Raw genomic sequence first — 24,342 nt, forward strand, 5'->3', positions numbered from 1 at the left:
AAAAAAATTATGGCAATGCACTTATAATATTTAAATTTTGCGTGAGTATTTTATAAATATCAAGTAATAAAATAATACACATAATATTTTTTTATATATTATTGTTGTCATTAGTCTTAAAATTATAAAAAGCGTAATACGAAATTACCGTCCCGTTGTCTTACAGCTCGATGCCGTGTACTAATTAATTCGCTACGTTACAAATCGCAGTTCTTGCGATGATATTTTACCTCCGCACATCGGCGATTGTACATATTTGGGCACATCTTATTGTTACTTGCTACGCTCGGGTCAGCATCGTAATTTCAGCGATGTAGCGTAAACCTATCTACGACTTTGCGACAAGGGGACTATTGCCGGGCGTGTCTAGCGGTCGTGTACATACAATAGCAGAACAAGTCATGCGATTGGGAACAAGTCTATATAACCAAACCAAGGGAAATTGTGTAGAAACTTTACAAGGCATTTACGGTTGAACTCGTCTTGATATACTAGACCACTGTTATAAATGCCCTTGGTTGCTGCGAGCCGAGATATTTGATGGCGATTAGAGACGAACGGGCGATTTCTCGGGGTCTTAAGCTAATAAATCGGGCGCGCAGCAAGATCGTGATCAAACAAAATGTTACGGGAAAATCCCCTTCCGTTACTAACATTGTCCTACGAATAATTTTGCAATATTATTTTATTATTAAAGACACGCATGTATGCTCGACTCAAGCAGATGTTCAAATATTGTTTCCGTCGTTCAAGAATATGCTTACGAGGGAGTTTCACATTTTTGTCGTTCTAATGCATTTTCGTCATATGTAAATTTTGCATACTCGAATGTAGTGCGCGAATAGTGGGCAGAATGCAAAGTGCTCAAATAGAAAACGCATTTGTCGCGTGATTCTCGGAAGAAAGGAAATAGTAAACGATATTTCTTTCCTATCAACCATTTTCGCTGCAAGCGTCGTGATGGTTGTTTAGATTTCTCAGTTCTTACACCGCCCGCGAAATTTCATCACGCGATCGTAAGAAAGTTCGAGAGCTCCGATCGGTCGAGTGTTAAACTTGTTCGAGAGGAGCAAGTTTTTACAACTTTGCCGGCGCAATTTTTATGAAATGTCCACGGCGAGATTCACGAACGACTTTTGACAGCGTCGCTCAATCGTAGATCAAATCAGGAAGCGGGAAATGCAAGAAGGATATCGCGGTGATGGAAATTTCGCTTCCCAAAATTCGCCTCGTTTTATACGACCCCACCCAATGCGCCCTACTTTCCACGCTGGTTTGCACGAACATGCGTAGAAACGATTGACGCGTAAATATAACGCAGAGACGATAACGTAGCTAAACCCTGATTCTTTCCCCTTTAATCCTGATATCTTTTTAAGGGTCAAACGGACCCTGAAGAGCTTTATATAATCCTCCTATCACATGTTTAAATTAGATATGTTTACTTCAGAGTATTATTTTATCTCTCGATATTTATCAGATTGCACTGTGCGCAAACAAACTATACCAAGGAAGCCATATGTAAAGTTAATTCTTAGAAATTTAGCATAAGAAAGTTATTCACACACACACATTGCGATAAACATACTTGTCACGGGACTATCTCGCAGCATTACCGTCCTACGCTATAATTTTCGCGCAGCAATGACGCGTGTTAAGTTCGATCGGATTCGAATACACATACAGGCAGATGCCTTCCCGGCTCATTCGTCGCTTCCGGTGGAATGGCCGATGCGGAAATGGGCCACGAGATTTCGCGTCGCCTGCGTCGCGTAATCGGAAACAGTGCGGTCGCGCGAGCGCGGTTTCGTGGAAGGGAGAATCCGGGAATCCGCGACGCAGCGGTGCAGCGAATAAGCGCGTATGCAAAGCAGGCGACGGTCCACGGGGCTGAAGCTTAATGAAAAATCGATGCGCCCTGTTTCCCCGAGCGCCGACTGTTACCCGAGAGGACGAACGCGTACCGACGAGACGGATGCGGAACTACTCGGTATAAGTGTTCTCGTGCGCCGAACCACGGCCGACGGCCGGCCTTTCGGGCGGATAAAAATCCTGCGACTATGCAAATTCCTCGGCGTTGAAATCCCACGGAGGATTAACAGGGCCCGGACCTCGCGCCGTCGTCGCGAGAACGCGGCACATAACTCGCCTTTATATTCCGCTCCGTCGTCGTGCGGTCGTGCTCAGTTCAACGGAATGCTCGGAAAAGCGTTCGCGAATACCGTGACTCATTGGACCCTCGCTCTTAATGAGGGCGTTTAACCGCGAAAAATAAGAATTACTACTGATTATTAAATTTCTCAGTGTTGCGAACCCTTATAGAGCTCGTTTTTTCATAATTTATTGTTTTTAATTATTCTTAATAGTACGCAAGAAAGGTATAAAATGGTAACCAAATAAAATTAATTTTAGTAAAATTTTGGTAAAATATTTATGAAACAATAATATTTTTTAAGACAATTTTGATAAATAAAGTTTCGATAGATCTGGTTTTGATAAAATCAGAATATTCTTCTTTGAAGAAAGAATGATAATATGTTATTGTTTCGATAATTACTTTGTATTGTATTGTGCTAACATGAATGTAAGACGCTAATATTCTAACGGCTAAATTATATCCCTATGAATGTTTGTCTATTTCGGCGACGTTTATTACCAAGCACGAAGGATACATTCATTTCCGACTATTATCCCGTGCGGAACAAATAGCACTTTATTTAGAAGAAAACGACGCGACGACGTCGCTAGGAACGTTTATTAATGAGCGCCGACTTGTCCTCTCTTCAACCGTTGGTCGCGAATATTCATTCGTTGTATTGTAAGACTTTCTGCTCCCCGCTAACAATCCGATTAACGTTCCCTTTCCCGCATCCGCTTGCCGACACCTTTACGCAAGCGTAATTTATTGTTCTTTCTGCGGGGCAAAACCGTCCACGGCGAAACTTTCTTTCTACTATTTTAGAGACAAAAGTTCACCACTGTCTAATAAAATTACGTAAAATTAATCACGCTCATCGTATAAAAACTCAAGTACGAGGTACGGTCTTATCCGTTATTATGTAATCTTTCGTGAATAGTGAAAAATAAGAATCAGTCATATTTAAAATTATATTAAAAAGAGAAACGAATTGTCCATGATTATTCTAATAAGGAATAGGACGATAGGAATAAATTTATAAGGGTGTTTTCTGAAAAAATTCCGTTATTTTTATGGTTCCCGTCGTGATCTGAAATTTCAATTTAAGTTAAATAGCCGTGTATTTTGGTATGCAGATGAACGTATTCGAAGAATTGTGCCGCGAAGTTTCTTCGAAAGTTATGCACCCTTCTTCTCTCAACAGTGCTTCTTCATAAAAAAAAATTGTGGTCGAAAATCGTGAAGAACTATACGTTGGAAAATTGACATAAATTCTCTCATAGATCATCGATAAAGTTTAATAAAGTGTAGCGCTGACTTAATTATACGACTGTCAATATCTTTATGAAATAAGCGATTTCTTGTAGACATGAATAATTTGTAACATCTGTTTCGTGAAAATTAATAAAGTTTGTATTAGACTGATAAATATATATTCCTTTTCTCCACTAGAACTTTCCACAGCATAAATAATTTTGTAAGATCCGTTTTGATGTCCTTAAAATTTATTTATACTGCTACTGTATAAATTGTTTATTTTACAAATATTATTTTCAAATATATCAAAAGCAATATCTCGCATTTGTATATAGATACAAATATATGTATATAAAGTATCATAATTTTTCAGCTAAAAATATCTCATTTTTATTATTGTTTTCATTGAATTACTCTAATGTATAAAATATTTTGTATGCTGTTTAAAGCCATATTTTACACAATAATGTTTTATTTTTATTTTATCTTCGACATGGAAATATTTTCCATGTCGAAAGCGTTCAATACTATCCATAGGTATTTTTCAGTCCGCCCTTTATTGAAAATTATTCGCGGGTGCTAGCCAACGGAGAAAAATAGAAAATTCCTGATTTGCCGAGAATTCGCGAGGAGATGGCGGGAGTTAATAGAATTCCTGTAATGCCGAGGATGATGCAGTCCTATGTAATCCCGCGATGTGTCATCCTGTCGAACATTTCACACGCTTCGACAAAACGTTCCGACGACCGATATTCCAATAGCGGTACTACAATTTGTGATCTATTATTACCTATTAATAAAACCTATTAACAAAACGATGCAAATGTTCTTCTTTGCCGGTTATTTTGCTCCATGAATCCATTAATCACTCAAGCAATTGACAATACATTTCTTTTTAATCTTTTTAATGTAATTTACAGGAATAAAAAAAAGATTATGAATTTAACGAAACGGAAAAGTATGATTTCATCTATTGCATTATTATCTATTAACATATTTTTATTCTCTCAATTCAATTATATTTCTTTAAGCATTTTGAAATAGTTTAAAAATGGGAGAGAAGGTTAAAACTGTAATAAAATATAATTTATTCGTCAAATTTGATAGAAAATATGCATTGCACACGAACAAGTCGATTTTGTTTGCCGTTTCAAAAAAGTTTAATCGCTTGTGCAGGTTGAACTAAAATCGAGTCAGACATATCGAAATCGAGTCAGATGTATCCATGGTTCATATGACCAACGATATCCGAGCACATTTGTTTATCGATACTACTCGATATTTTTACTTCGACGCTTGTAGATAAATGAGAGAAACACATACAACACCCAGTTTCACTGGGCGCCAATTGAAAACAGTGCAAGCTATTGTATATGTGTATGTATATTGAACTCGTTTTATACTGAGCGATCAATTGATAAAAGCGTAGTGAATCTTGAATTTGTGCAATAAAATAATTGTATTGTTTTCAGTATCGCTCAGTGAAGCAATAATTTTCCCATGTATGTCATTGCAATTTACACCAACTTATGATGTTGTGATTAATTAAACCAAAACATGTTTATTTAAGCCCGTAATTAGAGTCATCGATGATAAGATTTCAAAAGTGCATGTTTTCAAAAAGATTTATTTTAAATCCGCAATTTCTTTTCTCTCTCTTTCCCTAGTATTTATTATAATTTACTAATATTTTATTATCAGTATGGTTTGCGAGCATACGTAAAAAAATCGGTGGAAAATTTTTATGCGCTCTTCGAGCAATAATCTTTTTACAGAGAATGTTCGCAATTTTATATATTTTGTATATATTTTTATTTTTTTATTTTTCGAAGTTATAAATTTATTTAATTGGACATAGCACACCAAGAACGCTATTACGATGTATATTTTTTTTTTAAATGGACAAGATTTTTTTTCACAAAATAATGCAATATTTCGGCGTTGCAACAAAAATATTTTGATAAGAATTGAAGAACATACATATGTAATTAAACGCATAAAAACCAAATTACTCACTGCTCGCAATTACATGATAAATAACTTGATTACATATTAAACGTTCAATATTAATTAATGACGATGGCAATTCTGTATACTTTGCATGTACAATATGGCTGAATATGTACGTCCAAAACAGCGATTATTTGTGCGATATTATTCCTGCGCGCACGATTTCCCTCGTTTCGAGCCCGTGACGGAGAATAATAGCCCGATTATGGTATTTTTATACGCGCTACTGTACTTGAGGTCTATTCGAGAAGGAGAATGAAAAGCACCGACGAGAAAGCTGCTCAAATGAGGAAGGAGAAGTGGTCGTTCGAGCGCGACAGGTTTTCGGCGGCGGCGCGTCGCTAATTTTATTAAAAGTAGTAAAACGCAGGGCACAAAATTATAGCTCCGAAACTCGCTCCTTTAATTGAGGAAAAAGTTTGGATCGCGCCACAGCGGGTTCCATAAATGGAACGACGCCGCCCATTGCTGGAGCCAGCCGGTGCGATCGATTCGCCGTACCGGCGAAACTTTCGTCTATCAACCAAAAGTGGCGGTTTCCTCGGTTAAGCCTGCTTTTCGTTGTACTCGGCGAAAATTCAGAATTAACGGGGCTGAAATGAGATATCGAACTTGTACGCGCGCGCGCTTCCGCTTGCACATGCTCCGACGTTTGCATCACAGTTTGTCGTAACTTATTGTAAATGTTGGACAGGATGACGAGGTAATTAAAACGTGCAAATTGCTAGAATCATTAAATTTAGAGAGAAATTTCAAAGAAAAATTAGTTAGTTATCGAAGAAAATATTCAATGGCCGCAACACTTCTAATAATAATTGAGTGTGTTGTAATAACAACAATTTCCATTATTTGATCATTTCATGTCAGCTCGAACGATCAAGTGAAACCCTCGATAACTCCATTTACTTGTGATAATTAATTCTGCATAATTTAGAGCGGACCTTAATCCTGACAACGGTTAAGCAGCGTGTAAACAATTTGGAGCGCGTAAACAATTAGTGAAAGCGAAGACCCCATCAATATAATGTGATATGATAACATCGTCCAGAAACTCTCTTGAACGCTTCCCTACAAGTATCCTAAACTATAGCTTGTTGTCTCGACTCAGATGAATTCTCGTAAGCAGCTTTGTAAGGAAATCTCTCACCGTCACATCACTAACTTAGCTTTCGTTCAATTTTTCATCGCTTATAATGTGTTTACGAAAATGCAGGAAATGAGAGATTATATTCTGTGCTACTTTTTTCTTTCTGAAAAAGAATTTTAAATTTTTTCTTTATAGAGATAAATCCTTTGTTCTGAAATTGCTTTTTATACAATTAATGGCGCTATATGTATGCACAAATTGTGAAGATAAAACAAAAGAACTACATAATTTTAATCTCTTATTAGGATATCTCATTTCTTGTCATTTATTTTGATTTATTATCATAAATTCATTATTTATTTATATCTGCGAAACAAGATATACTAATTTGCGAGCGTTTTTAGATTTTTAGTTGGTTATAATTCAAAAGTTATTGCTACCTTGATATTTCTTATCATGAAAAATGAAGAATTGCAAGATATGAAGAATAATTTGTATTTTGCAAATTCAATTTTTTTCTGTCAGAACAAACATTATGTAACATGTGAACAAGTAATGTGTCGTTGAAGAATTTTGATCGGCATCTCGTGTGACGTTTGATTTCGTGATGGAACATTTATAATGCAAGATTCAACGAGTCGTTTTATATCGCAGAAACATCTCCGACTTTTTCCCAGTTATAGTACCAGCGAGAGCCATATCTGAGAATTTCAAGTAGATTTACTAAATAACGAGGATTTTCTTCTTAACGAACTTCGTCAGCTCGTAAATTTATTTTAATTTTAAGAGTAGCAAAGGCGTGTACTTTGTAGGGGAGAAAAATAGCGGAAGTTGTCGAGAGAATAGTCAGATATTCTGTGACTTACGTGAGAGACAAAAGAGACTAAGGGGAAACTATATTAAGTAACTAGCCGGAATAAAAGAAAGACCACTCGACGTCACAAGGGTCATCGTGGTTTCCTTTATTAAATCACCCTGTCTGAATAGAGAGTTACTTCCGTTGATCAAACAACCACAGAAATACGATCGTGATCTCTTATGTTCCCGACATTCGTACATCCAATCTTAATGCACGTCTTAAGAATTCTTTATGTGTTTACAAATCATATTACAAGTTACAAAAGAAAAATCTTATAGCCATTATTTGTTACAGTTTTTTAATTTCGAATATTATTTCAACTATAAAACTTCCTTTTAAAAAGGAAAAGAAATAAAATGTGTGTTTAGTCTTTTCTTAAGATTCAATTTATAAAAATCTTTCGATCCTTAACAATACCATCATTTTTTAATTGACCAATAATTATATATAATGAAAAGAGAAATAAATAAGAAAGGATAAAGAATGGATTTTGCAAGCTTATTCATAACTAATAGTATTTTGCAAATCCCGTTTCATAAGTCATCGTCTCTAAAAAAATATTTCCGCTATTGTTTTCGTTCATATTCTTTTGCGGAGTATATAGATTTAATTGCATGCCTATGAGTCCGCACAAAACAAAATCCGATTTATCCCGAGAGTCGCGAGAGTCCCGCGGACAGAAAAACCCCCGGCATTGAAAGAAACAGCGGAAATTGCGGCGACCCGTAAGTATTCATAATGTTCGCCTGGCTTTTCGCGCGAACTGCATGCTAGTATGCGCGCGTCTTATTGGACGCATCGTGATTTACGTACTGGATTTTGTATTATCTCCGTTTTAAATTTCAGATATTATGAGACGATTATGTAGGTTTTTCTCCCGTCGTGGAGCATTGTATGAGGAGGAAGTTAAATGTGGATAAATTTCGCAATAATCCCGTCGTACGGGATTAACACGGTGGATGACGAGTAGACTATGTATTCTCAATAATACATAGATTACTCTCATCAAAGATGTTTATCGGGATTTTTTTCTCTATCAGACATTAAAACTTTATTAATTCCGAACTCAAGATTAAACTTTTGCCTCGCTGTGTTATCGTATCGCTTTTTTTTACTGTTTGCGAGAAAAAATGATATATTACCACTGGCACACCAGTAGTTGACGTTCCATATCACTAAAAATCGCAATTATCGTTAATTTTGAGGAATATTAACAGAAGAAGGTATGAAAATCTCCGGGTCAGACGGGGGATACAATGCGATTTTCAACAAGCGAAAGAGCTAATTATTTTTCGAATTACACAGGCGACAGGGAACATTTGTGAGTGCACTACCGCCCCGGTGGCAGCAGCAGCAGCACCGTTGTTGTAATTGAAAAGCTCAAAACCATAATTACGGCGGTGCGCTTCCGAGGCAAGCAGCGCCCTTATGCGCGTCCCGTAATTGCATGAAAAGCTAATGCACTCTCGCCGCGGTCCGAGCGAGGAGCAGCCCCTCGCCAACATTTCGCGAACTCGCCGAGGGGAAGAGAGAGAGGCGGTCAGCATTCTAAGCTGACCCGGTCCTAACAAGACGCGCTACGTGTGTCCTGATTAAATCGGCTGCGATGTTTGCACAGCACGACATTTAATGCATACTTGCGAGGTACATCGTGGAACGCGCGAACCTAACATCTGGCGCAGATCGCCACAAGCTTATGCAATATGGAGTAAATAGTTATGGACTATAACCGTAGCGTAATGGATATTATCTCAATTATAAAGTTCGAAATATTGTTATCTTTTACTACTGGGGATCGGTTTAACTTCTATATACCACTTTTACGAAAATTTCTTATAAATTAAACAATTAATTAAAATCGAAAATTTTTCATCGTTGAAATAAAAAGAAAGTAATTTTGTATTTTGTTATTTGTAAAATTGCAAGTCGCAAAACGAGAATGTGATCATCAAAATACGGTCCTTAGGCAATTTTTTGATTAATATTAATGAGCGAGAAGATAACGAATGATATAAGTATATATTTTTTGTAATTATGCACGTATAATGAATTAATTCACTCACTGATTGTTGTACTCTAGCTAAATACGCCCTTAACTGTACCTGGAGAAATTAATATATATTTTAATTATTATGAATTATCATACATATTTTATGTATGTTGATTATTATTATTTTTTCCATTACCCGTATTATTTAATTATTTCCGTTTGAATTAAAATTTAATTGTATGCGATAAATTGTACGAATAATTATTTTAAAAATTTAATAAATGCTTAATAAATATTTTATTAAATATTTAATAAATACGAATAATATAATATGTATATATTAGCATATTAGATTACACACATATTATATAAATAAACAAATAATTATATTCACCAGTTAGAATATTGCAGTTTGCTGCACTCGTTGCAGATTCCATCTTAAACTGCTTCGTATCAGCTCCACTAAAGAATCGATGAACACTCACACTATCAAATGAAAATTAACTCGCATTTCACTTACGTGAGAATCACAGAGTCACGTCGCAAATCTGCCACATCGCGAAATACGCGAGATAAAACGGTATGCGTTGAAACGCGCCCACGCGTATAATTGCAGCACTTCGCACATTCGGGGACATTTATACATGACTTGGTGCAAACGAAATAAACGACGATTATTTTAGCGATTACACGGATGTCGTACAGATGTACACAGAGTAATTGCCTGATTTTTACCTGATTTATTCGCAATAAGCTTTTTCAATATGCTACATCTAACAAGAAATACATCGTGCTTCAATTATTTTGAATGTAGGAATGATTTTTTCGCGTATTTTCACAGCATCAAAATTCATTGAATATAACCTCTTTGAATACTACGCCATGCATCACTATTGTCTGCGGAACGCTGTTAATCGCAGACAAGCGTGGTAAAAATAATACATTTCGGTAATCGCCCGTCATTGTAATCGACACTCCCGACATAAATTCGCACTCGTTACGCACTTTTAATACCGATACAATACGCGTTTAATCACACAGTATTCATATTCTGTATTCCGATTTTATGCGCCGAAAGAAATGGTCGCAGCGGTCGGAAGTGATGTGCAGCGTCGATATCGATTATCGATCGATTAATTATTTTTTATTCAGAATAAAACACATAGATAGCGTTGAGATCCAGCCCATACTGCAATATCGATCAGCAATATCAATGCTGCGCCACCTACCAGCCGCCATAACAGTCTCTCTTTAGATTAGCTTGAAAAGCAGAATCTAAACGTTTCGCGATTAATTACGTATTTTATACCTTTTAAAAGTGTATAATGAGTGCAAATTTTTATCGGGAGTGTCGATTACAGTGACGGGCGATCGCCAGAACGTATTATTTTTAGCGCAAGTGTTCGCGATTAACGGCATTTTGTCGATTATAGTTAACTACATCGGGGTTATACTTGTCAGTAAGTACAAATGCTGATAACGCGCGAAAATGATATATTTTCATTAAATATAATATAAAAATTCAATTTTAAATTATATTGTTTAAAAGGTAATTATTATTTGTGTACGATATATGCGATAATCTGGTAAATTAACTCGCTTGTTCGGAGTGCGTACATTATTGAATTGATCTCCGAAAAGTATAAGGTTATAGTAACTGCTACAATTATGTGTGCGAATGTACAAAGTGCAGCATGAAGTGTGTTTTATTTCACGTTTTTTCGCATTTTTCGTGTTTATCTTTCGTGTGTATTACGGTGTGGCTATCATGAAGTGATTTCGTTCATATCTTCGCGTTTTTTTCGAAAATAAAATGCGCGAATTAATTTTCGTCCGATATACGTATAACGAAGCACGGATTTCTCCTATTCATCGACAAAATTCATCCTTTCATGAAGCTGACAGGAAAATTCTAAGGCGGCTAGAGCAAACTGTATTATTTTAACTGGTAAACACAACGATTACTTTATTATTTAAATATATACATAATTCTGTGATAATTGTGTGAACGCACACATGCATGATTACAGTATGTATTTATTAAATAATCATAAAAAGTTTGAAATAATCATTTACACAGTTTATTACACATAGTTATGTTTTAATCAGTATATGATATAATTCATTACAATTAAAATTTATGTTTATTTTTTTAGGTGCAGTTGAGGTCGTACAACTAGCCGTATACAACGTACTTACAATTAGTACAACGACCGATGAGTGAATTAATTTATTGCATATGCATGATTACACAAAATACTGATATCGTTCGTTATCTTTCCATTCGGTAATATGTACTACATAATTAATGATTGTTTTTTGATAATCATATCTTCGTCTGCGATTTGGATTTTACTAAAGTAGAAAGTTACAGTCTTTCTACTTTAACAGTGAAAAATATCTAATTTTGTACAAATCGTATGCAATTTATCATTCTTTTGAATGATAAGATTACAATATGTAAGAAAAGAAATTTTATGAAAATACGTATCAAAATTTTTATTTAGAAACAAAAATAATACAAATATATATTTTTAGGATATAAAAATAATAATATTCAATATACATTAATAGATGTTTTCCGTTTTTTTAATAAGTTTTATAGTTTAATATGAAAGATCAATTGATCAAAGTTTTAACACTAGTATTAGAAATCAATATTTTTTATCTTACATTCAGAGCGGTAAACCAATTATAAAAGACTTAATAATGTCGTATTTTTTATTTAATTTACGTAATTTAATTTAAATTATGTATAACTATGAAACATCTAAACTATTACGGAGCATTATAAAGTTTTCTTTATACTTAAAAACATCATAAGAATAAAAAACTTTAAAGTTCATAAAAGTTTGTAAAAATGCAGTCCTTATATCTCGTAATATATTTAGTGTACGAAGAATGAGATGCTATTTTTAGAAAATGTATATTTAATGCTCGTTTTAGTACAATCTTTCGATTCTAATGACACTATCGTCATCGTACGCTTTTATTATGCTCGTATTATTTCTTGCTTTTCATGGAATGCATGCGAAAACGGTTATCTCAAATTAAAAAACACAAGAATAAAAAAACATTTTATCACCGACAAGAGCAAGAAACGATTACATTCATGATTTGCTACGTAATTTCGCGATTCTATCTCTTTGCCTTTGCTTTTATCGTTTCCAACCCTTTTCGATTCCATTGTTGATTGACAATCTCACTACCATTTACTGTCATATATCCAATGTTTGCTGACGCACGAAAATGTGATCGAAATCACACTGCAAGAAGATAATATGACGTTTGCATTTTCGTTGAGAACTGCAGTGCGGCTTGCAGTTGTATTATTTGCGCGTTTCTAATGAGCGCACGACGTGTGCCACTTGGCTATCGTGTATAATTACTCACAAGATTGGTCGCGCTTAATCGTCACCCCAAATCGATCTATTTATGAAAGTTAGTATAATCTATCGATCGATATTCGAAACTATTAGAAAATTAGCGGTAGTTAAGTAATTTTCGATGGCAGGCACAATATCGCTTAATAAAATTTCAGAAGTTTGAAGTGAAATAATTTAATTTTTATGCCATAAGTAAATCTTTTTAAATCAATCTAGCATTTTAATCATCGTCTTAAGTTCTCTCTTAAATAGTTCTTTTGTTTTTCACTATTTTTATTTCACACTGAAAGCTCGGAGTTTATTAAAACTTGATAAAAAGATAAGAAGAGTTTTTTAAAAGGTTTAATTTAAATTATCGAATTATATTCAACAATTTTTTTTATCTTAGATGTTATAAAACGCTTTCTTTTTTTCTCGATGATAGAGTTATTATTTTTATGATTGTAATTTTTTCCAAGTGACAATCCTGAATCCAATCCTTATATTACATTTTTTCCAATCAAGCTTGCGCTCATATACTCAGAATTTAAAAAAAAAATATCAACTCGTTTATGAAATTCCCTTACTTTTAATATAAAATTACGCGTGTATCAGCGTGTTTCAAAGTGTGGTGAGATAGCGGAGGGTTAATGACGCTCATGTATCTCTTGATTCTCCTCGTTCCGAACTTGAAATCACGTGCCACGACATTCAGAATAGTTTCAGAGAAGCTTTCCACAGGCCAATACAATCTCGAAAGTTTGCGTAATAATGTGAAAGGAAATTCCGAAAAAGTTATAGCAAAATTAGAGCGGACGGCTCCATATTTGGAGTCGTCGTCGTGCAGCTTGCGACTGCTCCCACGGCTCCGGAACTTTTCGTTTCCTTCCAGTGGTTTTTGGGAAATTGGCTTAGCGAAAGTGAAACGAGCGAGACAACGCCACCGCTTGCGCACTGAGTTTCTTCACCCTCGGGTGGGTAGTTACGGAAACCTCCCTCGGACATGCTCGCCAAGCGCCGTCGCCGTAAGCGTAAAATATCACGAGGCGTCTCTTATACTTTCGCAAGGGCATTTCGGTATATTCTCATTTCCGCACTGGCGCCGTGGGACGTTCAACTTTGCAAGATTTTTTTCGCGGGGGTTACAAGATAATCGATAAAATATATTACAGTACGTAATCTAACACAAGAAAAGTTCAGAAAAATGTTTGGTCAGTGGAAAATTATTTGGCAAAAAAATAATGCTCGTAGCAAATTAATATATAAAAATATCGTATTTCTATTCCTGAAAAAATGATTAACAATACGAATTAATACGTAATCGCTGTTTTCTGATTATGAATAAAATTGTTTGAAGATTAAGTTTTTAAAAACAAACAGATCTTCTTGGTGCTTCATAAAAATTATTGTGCAATAATATTTGCGTATCTGTATCTCTGTATTTTTAATAATATCCTTCACGTAATATATACGAAGTGAGATCAGCAATTGTCCTTGATGGAATTGCTATCGCTTGACGTTATCGCGCCTTGCGGTTTTTTTTCAACAATGCCGGACGAGGCGACGCGCATAATCGAATGTGCGCGTCCTCGTTAACTTTCGTTCCAACTCGCGTTTCATGGTGGGGAACGACGGGCTGCATTGCCGAAAATTCCGAGACAGCCAAGCGGAATCGTAAAAGTGTATTACCAACAACCGTGCCGCCGCGATGGTAAAGGTACGAAGCGAACAAAGGCACCGCATTCGCTGGTGTTTTTCCGTCGCATCGTAAAAAGACGGCGAGGCGAGATCGTCCAAACGACCATCCGCTCTTTCTGTTTGTCGAATGGAAAGGTTCCTTCGCTCTGAGGACAAACGAAACCTAGACGACGAGAAGAACACGAAACCTGACGTGAATTTCCAGCATTTAATTTATCCCACTATTGCATCCGACTTTACAGACAATCGTTTATCAATTTCTTCTCTCTCTCTTTTTCTTTCCCTCTGGCGACTGTGAAGCAATTTTCTCGCTAATCAAATATATGGTTAGGGTGGCTCACTGCAAAAAGAGATGTGACAATGATATCTACGATACAATTTAATATTGTAAATTGTTTATTTGCTTTATTTAAATATTACAACTTTAATTTCTAATATAATTTCGTATATCTGTTTCAATTAAGATGATTAGAGATTTGACGAGATTATCCACTTCTAATAAATTTTCTTAATTGTGTTTCATATTCTTCAGAATATATAATTTCAAAATTCGACTGGAAATAACATTTGAATATTCAGATATTGAATACATCTTACATTCTGTGTCATGCTGCAATTCCAACATGCATTGTTATTCATAAAATAACCATATATAATTCGCATTATCTTACTTGTACACCATTGTTAATAAATCTCAAATCTCGTGTAATTCGCAATCATGACTGTACCACCATTGTTAACAAAGTTCCAGTTTCTAGTATCCGACAGAACACTCGTTACTCTGCGCTGTGTCGTTTCGACGTTGAATTACAGGGGGAGATAAATTTTTCGAATCGCCCTCGGCGGCGAATTCGAGCATCGCCGAATGTGCGATACGATTGCGCCCGGCCAGCTTCGGCCTTAGCGATCGCCGTGTCCCAAGGAGATTTGTTAACTTCTGGCAAACAGAAGTTTATCAATAAAATTGCTTTCATGGTGCAATACCGTCCTGGAGCGCCGCCAAATTCGGTCATCCAACTCCTGTTCGTGCTTTGCAGCGACTCATATGCTCGTACATTCGCGGCATGACCGATGCGCCTGTATGCGACTCCAGTGTGCATATTTAGAATGCACCGTTCGCTTTAATCATTTAGTAACTCGACATGGTAATTACGTTGGCTCTGGTTAATTCTACGCGCAAATATCCGCCGAGTTATTATTTTGTGCTGGACGTTATTAATTTCCGGTTGTATACATAGTTAAGCGAGTAACCGCAGGCTTACATTTTATATATATATACATATATATATAACATAAGTTACTAGTGAATATACATATATAATATATTGCTCAGAATTATTTTCATATTGAATCTCACGATTGCCAGAATGTTCATGGTTCACTTGTTGGATTGAGAAACAATTTCACACCACCAGCCTTTTCTAATAAAATAGAAAAGAGAAACAGTAAAACAAAAATTATTAAGATTGAACGCAACAAATATTTAAAAAATAGTACAACATTTACACAAAATCAGTTACTAGTTAAAAGAAAAAAGAAATTAAAAGAAAAAAACTATTTTCATATAATATATGCATTTTATTAACTACTTACAAAGTTAATATCAATAATAAAAATTAATATAAATTTTCAATAAAAATAATTTCTATTTATTGGAAAATAATATATCAAGTTTTTAATTAACAATATATGATATAATATAAAATATAATAATATACAACGTATCGATAATAAAACATAAAATGTAGAAATGTTTACCTTAAAAATTATTTTGTAAAAAGCTTATAGCACTTTGACGAAACACAATTTCTAAATGCAATTTATTATTAATATGTATAAAGTAAAAAACAGGTTATCGTGTGAGATGACTATTACATTGCAAAATGTACTAGCGCGACGTACTAGACATGCCAAAATTGCAAGTAACAGGATTCAACGTTAAACACGAGCTTTACTTCTCCTGAGATAAGGATGTTAGGCGCTTCTACTGATATAACTGAAGACCAAGATCGTCACGGGCATCAGCTGGCAGTACCCCGTTTCACTACTGAGACGAGAGTGAAGCTTCACGCGAGCAACGACGTCTCGAATCCTTAATCGTGTAAATGGAGTTTATTTCGCGCATCAAGCAAGTCATGCGAACTTTCGAGGCAGTTTGCGGCGTGCCGCGCATATGTTAACGCGAAGCGATTTCCAACGACAGTAGCCTTTTGCTTGCAATACGTGCTACTCCATAAGCTGCTATTAGACTTCTGTCGATATCGTCAACTTGAGTTATTTTGTCCTGCTCTTTTTCTAATTTCTTAGTTTCAATGCTCTGAAATACACGTTGCTAATAAGAAGAAAATCTTCAAGTAATTTTTTACACGTCTTTATACAAACTGGAATTTTCTCGTAATGAAAGTATTTTAATTATAAAACTTTTGATTACTTTAGGTTCTTTAATTTTGTAATATTTAATAAATATTAGGTAGAACATTAGAGAAAGGAAATAGAGAGCGTATCGCACGATAGGGAAGATAATTGATTTTTGCGAGAAATTTGATAGGAGGAAGGGATGAGTCTCGTATCACCCGCATATTTCCGATTCAATTATGAAACTCACCTCGTTTGGAAGCGTGGAAGCTATCTTGCGGCTGTATCATCTCGACTTGGGCGCTGAGTCGAGACTTGGGCAGGATGTCCCGGTTGGCGTTGATCTTCTCTACAGCGTAGCGAAAGGCCACTTCCTGCTTGTCGTCCGACGGATGAAACAGCCCGCCTGGGAAATCACGCATCCATATTAAAAGGTGCTACTTGACAAGATGCACGCGTGCACTTCTCTTTATTTTCCGTCTACAATCACCAAGATGTTCTCTTTATTCAATCGTCTATTTAATTCTCTTTCCGCTAGTATTGGAAAATGATAGAGATTTATCATCTATTTATATGTATTTTTTTCTATTTTGTAGAATGATCCCAGCTAGAATTGCGTTTTGCAGAACTCTATTGTTAATGCATTTTATGCGGATGTATATACATGTCGTAAGCAATATTTTTCGAATGATTCCGATAGTAAAAATGTATCGGCATAAGCTTGAAAATTGTGTGCTTTAGAAACTATAATGTACGATATTTTGATTAGTGTAGTTTTTAAATACGAACACACTTTTGACAACATTCTCTCTGGTCGCAACAAATCCTAGAAATATATTAATTTGTTATATGAAACTCTACCAATCGAAAATTTCTTTGATATCGATGACATCAAATAATATACAAGCGAGGGATTTATAAAAAAAGCGATTAGAAATAACAAATACGCGTAAGTCACGATTCAGCAGCTATACAACGAAATTGGATTAAAACTCATGAAATATTTCTCTCAAAATCATGACATTCTAGTTGGAATGCTTCCGTATGAGTACAAATTTATTTGTATTCCGCTGAAAAAATTGCACCATACATTCCATCTTCTGTCATTTCCATCATCTCGCGTCACATAAGTACTCTCGACAGTTTTCTTCGGGGCGGACCGCTGAAATTCCGCGCCTTCCAATTCATTCGGTCGAGAGAAATTGGCGCCATAAATTGATTTTAATCTCGTGTACGTCATAAAGTAACTGTACGAGCAGCTGCGCCGGCTTGACTCTACGATTTATAGAATTTGCGGGATAGATTTACGTCTCTCGTTAGCGACCCGTTATCGATTTACTTCGGCGCATTTCGGAAGGTTACGCGATTCGTTGTGGTCGTTGCGGCCAATAATGAGCGTAATAACGCGAACGGGAAAGTGAATATCTTAATGTGAAATGGCAAAACATCATTTCTGAAGAATAAATCTCACGTGACTTTTTGTCAGACTCATAAACAGAAATGAAATTGGTGTATAAAGGTCCTGGCAAAGGACAAAGGAAAAATGGAAACTGGGATATGTGGCTAAAAGCGCAAAATAACATTTTGATGCGTGTAACGGCTTACCGAGCAATCAACCTTTGTACTGCGAATATCACTAAACTCCGCACGAATGCGTAGTGACAAACAACATATCAAGCCAGTTACGAAAGTTTATAAAGTTGCAAATCTACTGCTGCAAACATGTACGCCTACGCAAGTTAAACATTGTCTTTTCTTGTCCGGGCGAGCCGTGTCGAATTAATTAATTTCGAACATTCATTAATCGTTGATGAATTATTTCGTGCGGGGCTGATCGGCGACGCTCGACCCCGTGATTGCTTTCGTTGCACCCATTACGACGCAATAAAAACGGTAAATTGATCCCACTCGATTACATCGGCGTCCGAGCTCATTCCTAGCATTTCGTATATCAAACCTCGATTTAATTACGCGGGCGAAAAAGCAAGTCTGCCGCTGCCGGCTTATGCAAATAAATCGCGAAAATAGTATACAACCACGGTGTGCGCGCGCGGCGGCGTTTTTAATTTTGACCTCAGTCTGATGGCCTGTGAAATAACATTTGTGATAACGTTGAATTCAAAACGGGCGAGTGATGAGTTGCCATTCTAAAACAGAAAATTGCTCGTCGCTCTAATTATGAACGACGCAAGAGACAGTTTTTTTAAAAAAGCGAATAAATTACTGCTTGCATTTCTCACAATGATTGTAAACCACATACAAACGTGATAATTTAAACCAAAAATGAAGAGATTCGTGCTCTTCTTCATATCAGTATTTAATTTACAAGCGCAATTTTCTTAACAAGAGAAACTATATTATTGTTCGACTAGCAATAACGACGGAAAACGCAGATGGAAATAGGTATTGCAGAAGCGACGAGAAAGTTACAATGGATATTGAACGAACGCTGAGGAAAATACTGTAAAAATTAGAAAGCTGAGAAATGTGAAACGCTTAAAATTCAATCGACGTAATGCAAGCTAAAAGAATTTCTGACGATGTCTCTTTGTCTCTTTCTCTCTCTCTCTTTCTCTCTCGCCTCGATCTCTCTCTTGTTTCGGTAAATTCCTTTGCTTTCCAGCTCTATCCTCTCCAATACAGAGAGGTATTAGCCATACAACGCCATCGGTGATACGCCGTAGCACAAACGTAGCACGGACGAATGTATCAAAATTCGCAGCAAGAACGGCAAGTATCTCCCCTGAGCTCGGACGTATATATCGATCCGCTTCTGCTTCTCTCTCAAAAAAGAAAACACTCGGAAATCGTGTGCAACGTGAATTTACGTTTCGATAAAAGCTTCGGCGCATCATGCTATTCGTATTATGTAAAAACGGTAATCATGATGTTAAACAGTGCCAGTGACGGTGTTTCACGCGTATATTTGTGTAAAACAGAGATAAAACAGCTGAATCACCGTTTTGTTTTATTATATTTGCGAAAAATAGGAATGAAATATACAAAAGTAATGTACAAGTGCAGTGCTTTTGTTTTTTCATATTTATTTTGGAAGAAATATGTATAAATTAATAATTTTGCAATACAAAGTTATCGCAGCCGACATAATATTACATTGTTATTAAATGCTGGTAACAGTAACAACATATGTTTCGTTTTCGAATAATGACATGTGCGTCGAGCGATGTAAATCTCGAAAACTCCCTGTTAAATAAATGAGATTTTATTTTCTATTGGAAAAACCATCGACAAAAATCACTGCACTTTACGATCTCGTAATTTTCTTTACGCGTAATGAAAATTTAAATATACATGTTTTGTATAAAAGCGACCGAGCGCTTTTACAATAAAGCAAGAAACGTATTATACTTTTAAAGTTTCTTCTAAAAAATAGAACGTGATAATATTTTGCATCGTGAAAAGAAAATTATAGCAGAGCGAATTGTATACTAATGTGATGTTAATTTGTGTAACAAAGCAGCAATTTGACTTAAAAATTAATTATCAGTAAATTAATATTATTTTCTTCTTTCTTTATAAATTTATTTTTGGATATATATTTATATTCATAAAAGACAGCAAAATTTTTTAAAATATAGCACATTTTTTTCACACAAATATTTATAAAGTTATAAAATTATAAATTTTTTTTGTCAAAAATGTGTAAAATTATATATATATATATTATTAGATGACTGCTTTTATGCGTGAAAAGTGCTTAAAAGATTATACGTTTATAATCAACTGTTACTACTTTAATATACTCAAGCAAATATGATGAATGACATTTGATTGTGAAATACCTCGTATTATATAGTGGCTACATACGTAGTAGCACATGGTTGACATCGAACTGATTTTCTCTCTGACGCGCACCAGTTAGAATTTCGGTAATTGTCGTCGCACATCGATAAAATGCATGTTATTTACTTGCATGTTCTGTTTACGTCGTTATCAGTGCCAATTAAATAGGGCGCTGTTAGTAGTGCAGACTTTTATTGCTGTCATTAATTTCAATTATTTGCCTCAGTGGCGAAACATTTTCATGAAGTTACTACGTACGACATAATGGTATTTCGTAATTACTTATGCGTCCATGTAATAGCATGTAAACTAAAAATAATTATGGATTAAAACTACAAGACAGCGTAATCAGTGAGTAGATAATTTTAAACAGAGTCAAAAGAGTAAAATTAAACTAACTGTTTACGTAAAGTAGAAATGAAAAAGGAACGTATAATATAAGAAGTACGATAAAATTAGATTGCATATTATGATTGCTTGAAGGTATGCTTCAATTATTGCAGCTCTTACAGATAAAACAAAATCAAGTAAATTAATTACACGCGCATATTCCTGTTGAAAAATGTGGGCGTGTTCTTCTGCGTTAATTATCTCTGTAACTGAATCTGAAATTCCTCTTTTTCTCTTTTCCGAGTTCTCTCGAAAGTAACGAAAGGGAATAAGATCTTACCTGCTTATAATATCTGTGAAGCTCCATCCTCAACATCATTTCGAAGAGTCAAGTCGTACCACCGTCTCTTTACTCGTGAGTATTATCGACTGGGACATTGATAATAATTTTACTGACGCTATTCAACGTGGTCGAAAGAGTCGCGGCTTTCATGCTAGTAGAAACTGGGAAAGATACTCACCTATCCTAATGAAATCAGGAAGAGCCGCGACGTGGGCGGCGAGGAGCGCCAGCAGCAGCAGCCACCTCGCAGCCATTTCCGGTTCCGGTTCACCCCGCCGCCTCCCCCGCCCACCGTCGCCGCCACCACCGCCGCCGCCGCCGTCTGTAGCTCCTTTCTTTCTCTCCCTTGCTCTCTCCGGACTCTTCCTCTCTCTCTCTCTCTCTTCGTCCTCCCAAAGAAACTTACGCCACTGGAAAACAAGATTGGACAGCGAGTTCATTAAAATGCACGCTGCAAGCCTTCGTATCCGGCCTGAATATCTGCCCTCGTTTACGAGAGAATTGTATTTCGGAAGTACCACTGCGTCGCCGACTGCCGACGCAGAATCGGCGATGATCGAGAAATACCGATGTTCTGCGAGGATGGAAAAGTAATGAGAAGGCCAATAGAATCGGCCTTTTAAATCATCGAAATCGAGATTTGATGTGAAATTATTAGAAAGAGAGACGAGATTAGAGCAGAAATTGAATAATATGTGGATACATTAACTTTTACGCTTTTTGAATAATTTGAAATTGATTTCACTTCGAGGAGTTTATAAATTTTTATAGAATTTGAAAATTCGCGCTTTAGTAGAATATAAAAAAATATACTAAGAAACTGCAATGGTCTTCGATAAAATTTTGCAAGAAAACAATTTGTCGAAAAATCTGTAGTCAGAAGAAGATGTGATTTTGTTTACACATCTTACATCAGATCCACTTCCAGAAAATTGAATCTTTAAATCAACCAACTATTTCTATGGAGAAAATGATTTCGTCCGTAACAAAAGATGTGTTATGAAAACGTGGAAAGGCGAAAATTTTGCATACCGGTGATTGCTCTTTTTCATTGCAGCTGTTGTGTAGTTCAGAGCAAGTAAAGTAAATTAAATAGTAAACGGAGTCGGCACGAATGGCTACGGCCGGACGCATGCATAGTAAAACGACTATAATAGACATAAATGTCTGTTATTCATCTCTTTCTAAATACAAGTTTTGCGAAATGTTATACAACGGCCGTATATTCCGGCAGTTTGTGGTGGTATTACGTAAGCGCCACGTTGAATATAATTCCAAAATATATTACACGCTGAAATATATTCTGTGAAATACCAAGGCGCGCTCCTTGCTGCGCGCAGCTTCTTCCTTTTGTTGCAGCTGCCCCGTGATACCCCATGAAAGTAAATGCTATACAATGTCGCGGTCAGATATCATACAAGAAATGTGGGTGAACAGCCTCAGTGATTTTAAATTACAACATCCCTCGGGATGTAAATCTGACATCTTGTCTAAATTTTATTATGAATGATGGTCGTACATTTTTATTTTAAATGTATATGAAGTGCTTTTTTTCCACGCGTCTTATTTAGTTTTTTAAATACAAAATTTTTCTATCGCACTGATGATTACAATGTAAAAAAAATTAATATATTTAGATTAGAAGTTAGATTCTCATGAATTTTTTTATTGAAATTTGATCGCTTCATGTACATATAGATGGATTCTTCAGCGAACTATTTACACATTACAAAACGTATGATTTTTCTCTGCTTTGCGTACTTATCCATCTTCGTAAAATAACCTTGCGGTCAGAAATGAAAGCAACAAATACATTTCTAACGGATGGTCGACCAAGCGAAGGCGCTGTTGGGAATGAGGAAGTCGAGCGAGGGAAAAAATGGGGTCGCGCGCGTTTTTAAACTGCAGCTGGAGGGCTTTTTTTCGCGTTGCGAGCGGTGAATATGTAGCTACAATGGCTGTGCGTGTACAATATACGAGCTCCGCGAAAGGTGGGACCGAGTTGGATTGCGCAAGGTTCGTAAATGTAGCCGGGAATATAGTGGAGATACATAGTGTTGCGCCGCGCCGCGCCGAACTACTATGTACGCGCCCTAGAAAAATATTTGTTAATCCCGCGATGCAGATTTCGTAAGCGACGCAAATCCCTTATTCGCCTTTGGGAAATCCTCCCTTTCATTATGGAAATTGTCGCACGTCGAGATGGATTGTGTTTATTTTTCCGTTTGTTTTCCCACAGCTTTGTGTTCGGCGCGTGTGTTATTCACTGCGTGTTTACAAACATTAGAGATTGTCAATCGAGAATGTGTGATTAAGCAAAGTATGCGGACGCGGTGAAATACTTTTGCTTTTTTTGCCATCGCTTAATATTCGCAGTCAGTCGGATATTCCAAAGTGCATGAAATCGAACAACTAAATTTATTGGGCATTTTATTCTAAATCCTTTAGCAATATACTCTGATTATCAAAAGTAGCACGTATCGAATATTAAAAATTCAATATTACACATATGCAGCTGTATGATTATTATATCCCCATTTCATAAACATATAATATTTGCTAGTGCTACACATAATTTCGATTACATTCATAATTGCGCACTCCTGTTATTATCAAGCTTGGTGTGATAGCGCACATGCAATCAGTTACAACTATCTCAAATTATATTATAATATGTGTACGTCGTGTAGGAATATAATATAGTAATCTATGACATGCGGTGAGCTTAAACCACCATAAGGTTGGTAAACATAATTTACATTTCAATTTCGATGTGTAAATTAATAGCAATCGCTAAACATATGTCGCTCCGAACAAGTAGTTATCAGAAAAACCATTGAAAATTATTCGCAAACATTAATAGAATAGGTGCAAAATAGAATAGTAATTTTATTCGTTGACTCAAAAATTAATCTAGTGTAATAGCAACAATTAAAGTTACATAACAGACTAATTAAGTGTAAAATGATAAAAATAACATACAATGTAAGAATAGGGCTTAGTATATTGTTGGAGCGACTCAGCGTCTACGTAATATATGCAAAGCCACTGAAGTTAGTACTAATTACTTGTTTGCATTACAGATTTTTATTTTTATTCAAATGTTT

At 35.8% G+C, this 24,342-nt stretch overlaps 2 protein-coding genes across 8 annotated transcripts in view; one reads left to right on the forward strand and one right to left on the reverse strand.

Annotated features, from left to right (window-relative positions):
• Positions 1 to 24,342, forward strand: part of Notum (palmitoleoyl-protein carboxylesterase notum) — a 454,423-nt gene that overhangs the window by 220,843 nt on the left and 209,238 nt on the right. The window lies entirely within an intron of this gene.
• The window catches only part of KaiR1D (Kainate-type ionotropic glutamate receptor subunit 1D), a 345,484-nt gene that overhangs the window by 95,589 nt on the left and 225,553 nt on the right, over positions 1 to 24,342 (reverse strand). For all 7 annotated transcript variants that reach the window (XM_012377144.2, XM_067356340.1, XM_012377142.2 and 4 more), the window contains 2 exons: positions 21,414 to 21,645; positions 17,009 to 17,164 (listed from right to left, as the gene is read on the reverse strand). In XM_012377144.2, coding sequence (XP_012232567.2) covers positions 17,009 to 17,164; positions 21,414 to 21,489 — 232 coding nt within the window. In that variant the 5' untranslated portion in view covers positions 21,490 to 21,645. The remainder of the gene's footprint in view (positions 1 to 17,008; positions 17,165 to 21,413; positions 21,646 to 24,342) is intronic.

The sequence above is a fragment of the Linepithema humile genome, chromosome 5 (genome assembly GCF_040581485.1).
Source record: "Linepithema humile isolate Giens D197 chromosome 5, Lhum_UNIL_v1.0, whole genome shotgun sequence".
Classification (NCBI taxonomy): Eukaryota; Metazoa; Arthropoda; class Insecta; order Hymenoptera; family Formicidae; genus Linepithema; species Linepithema humile.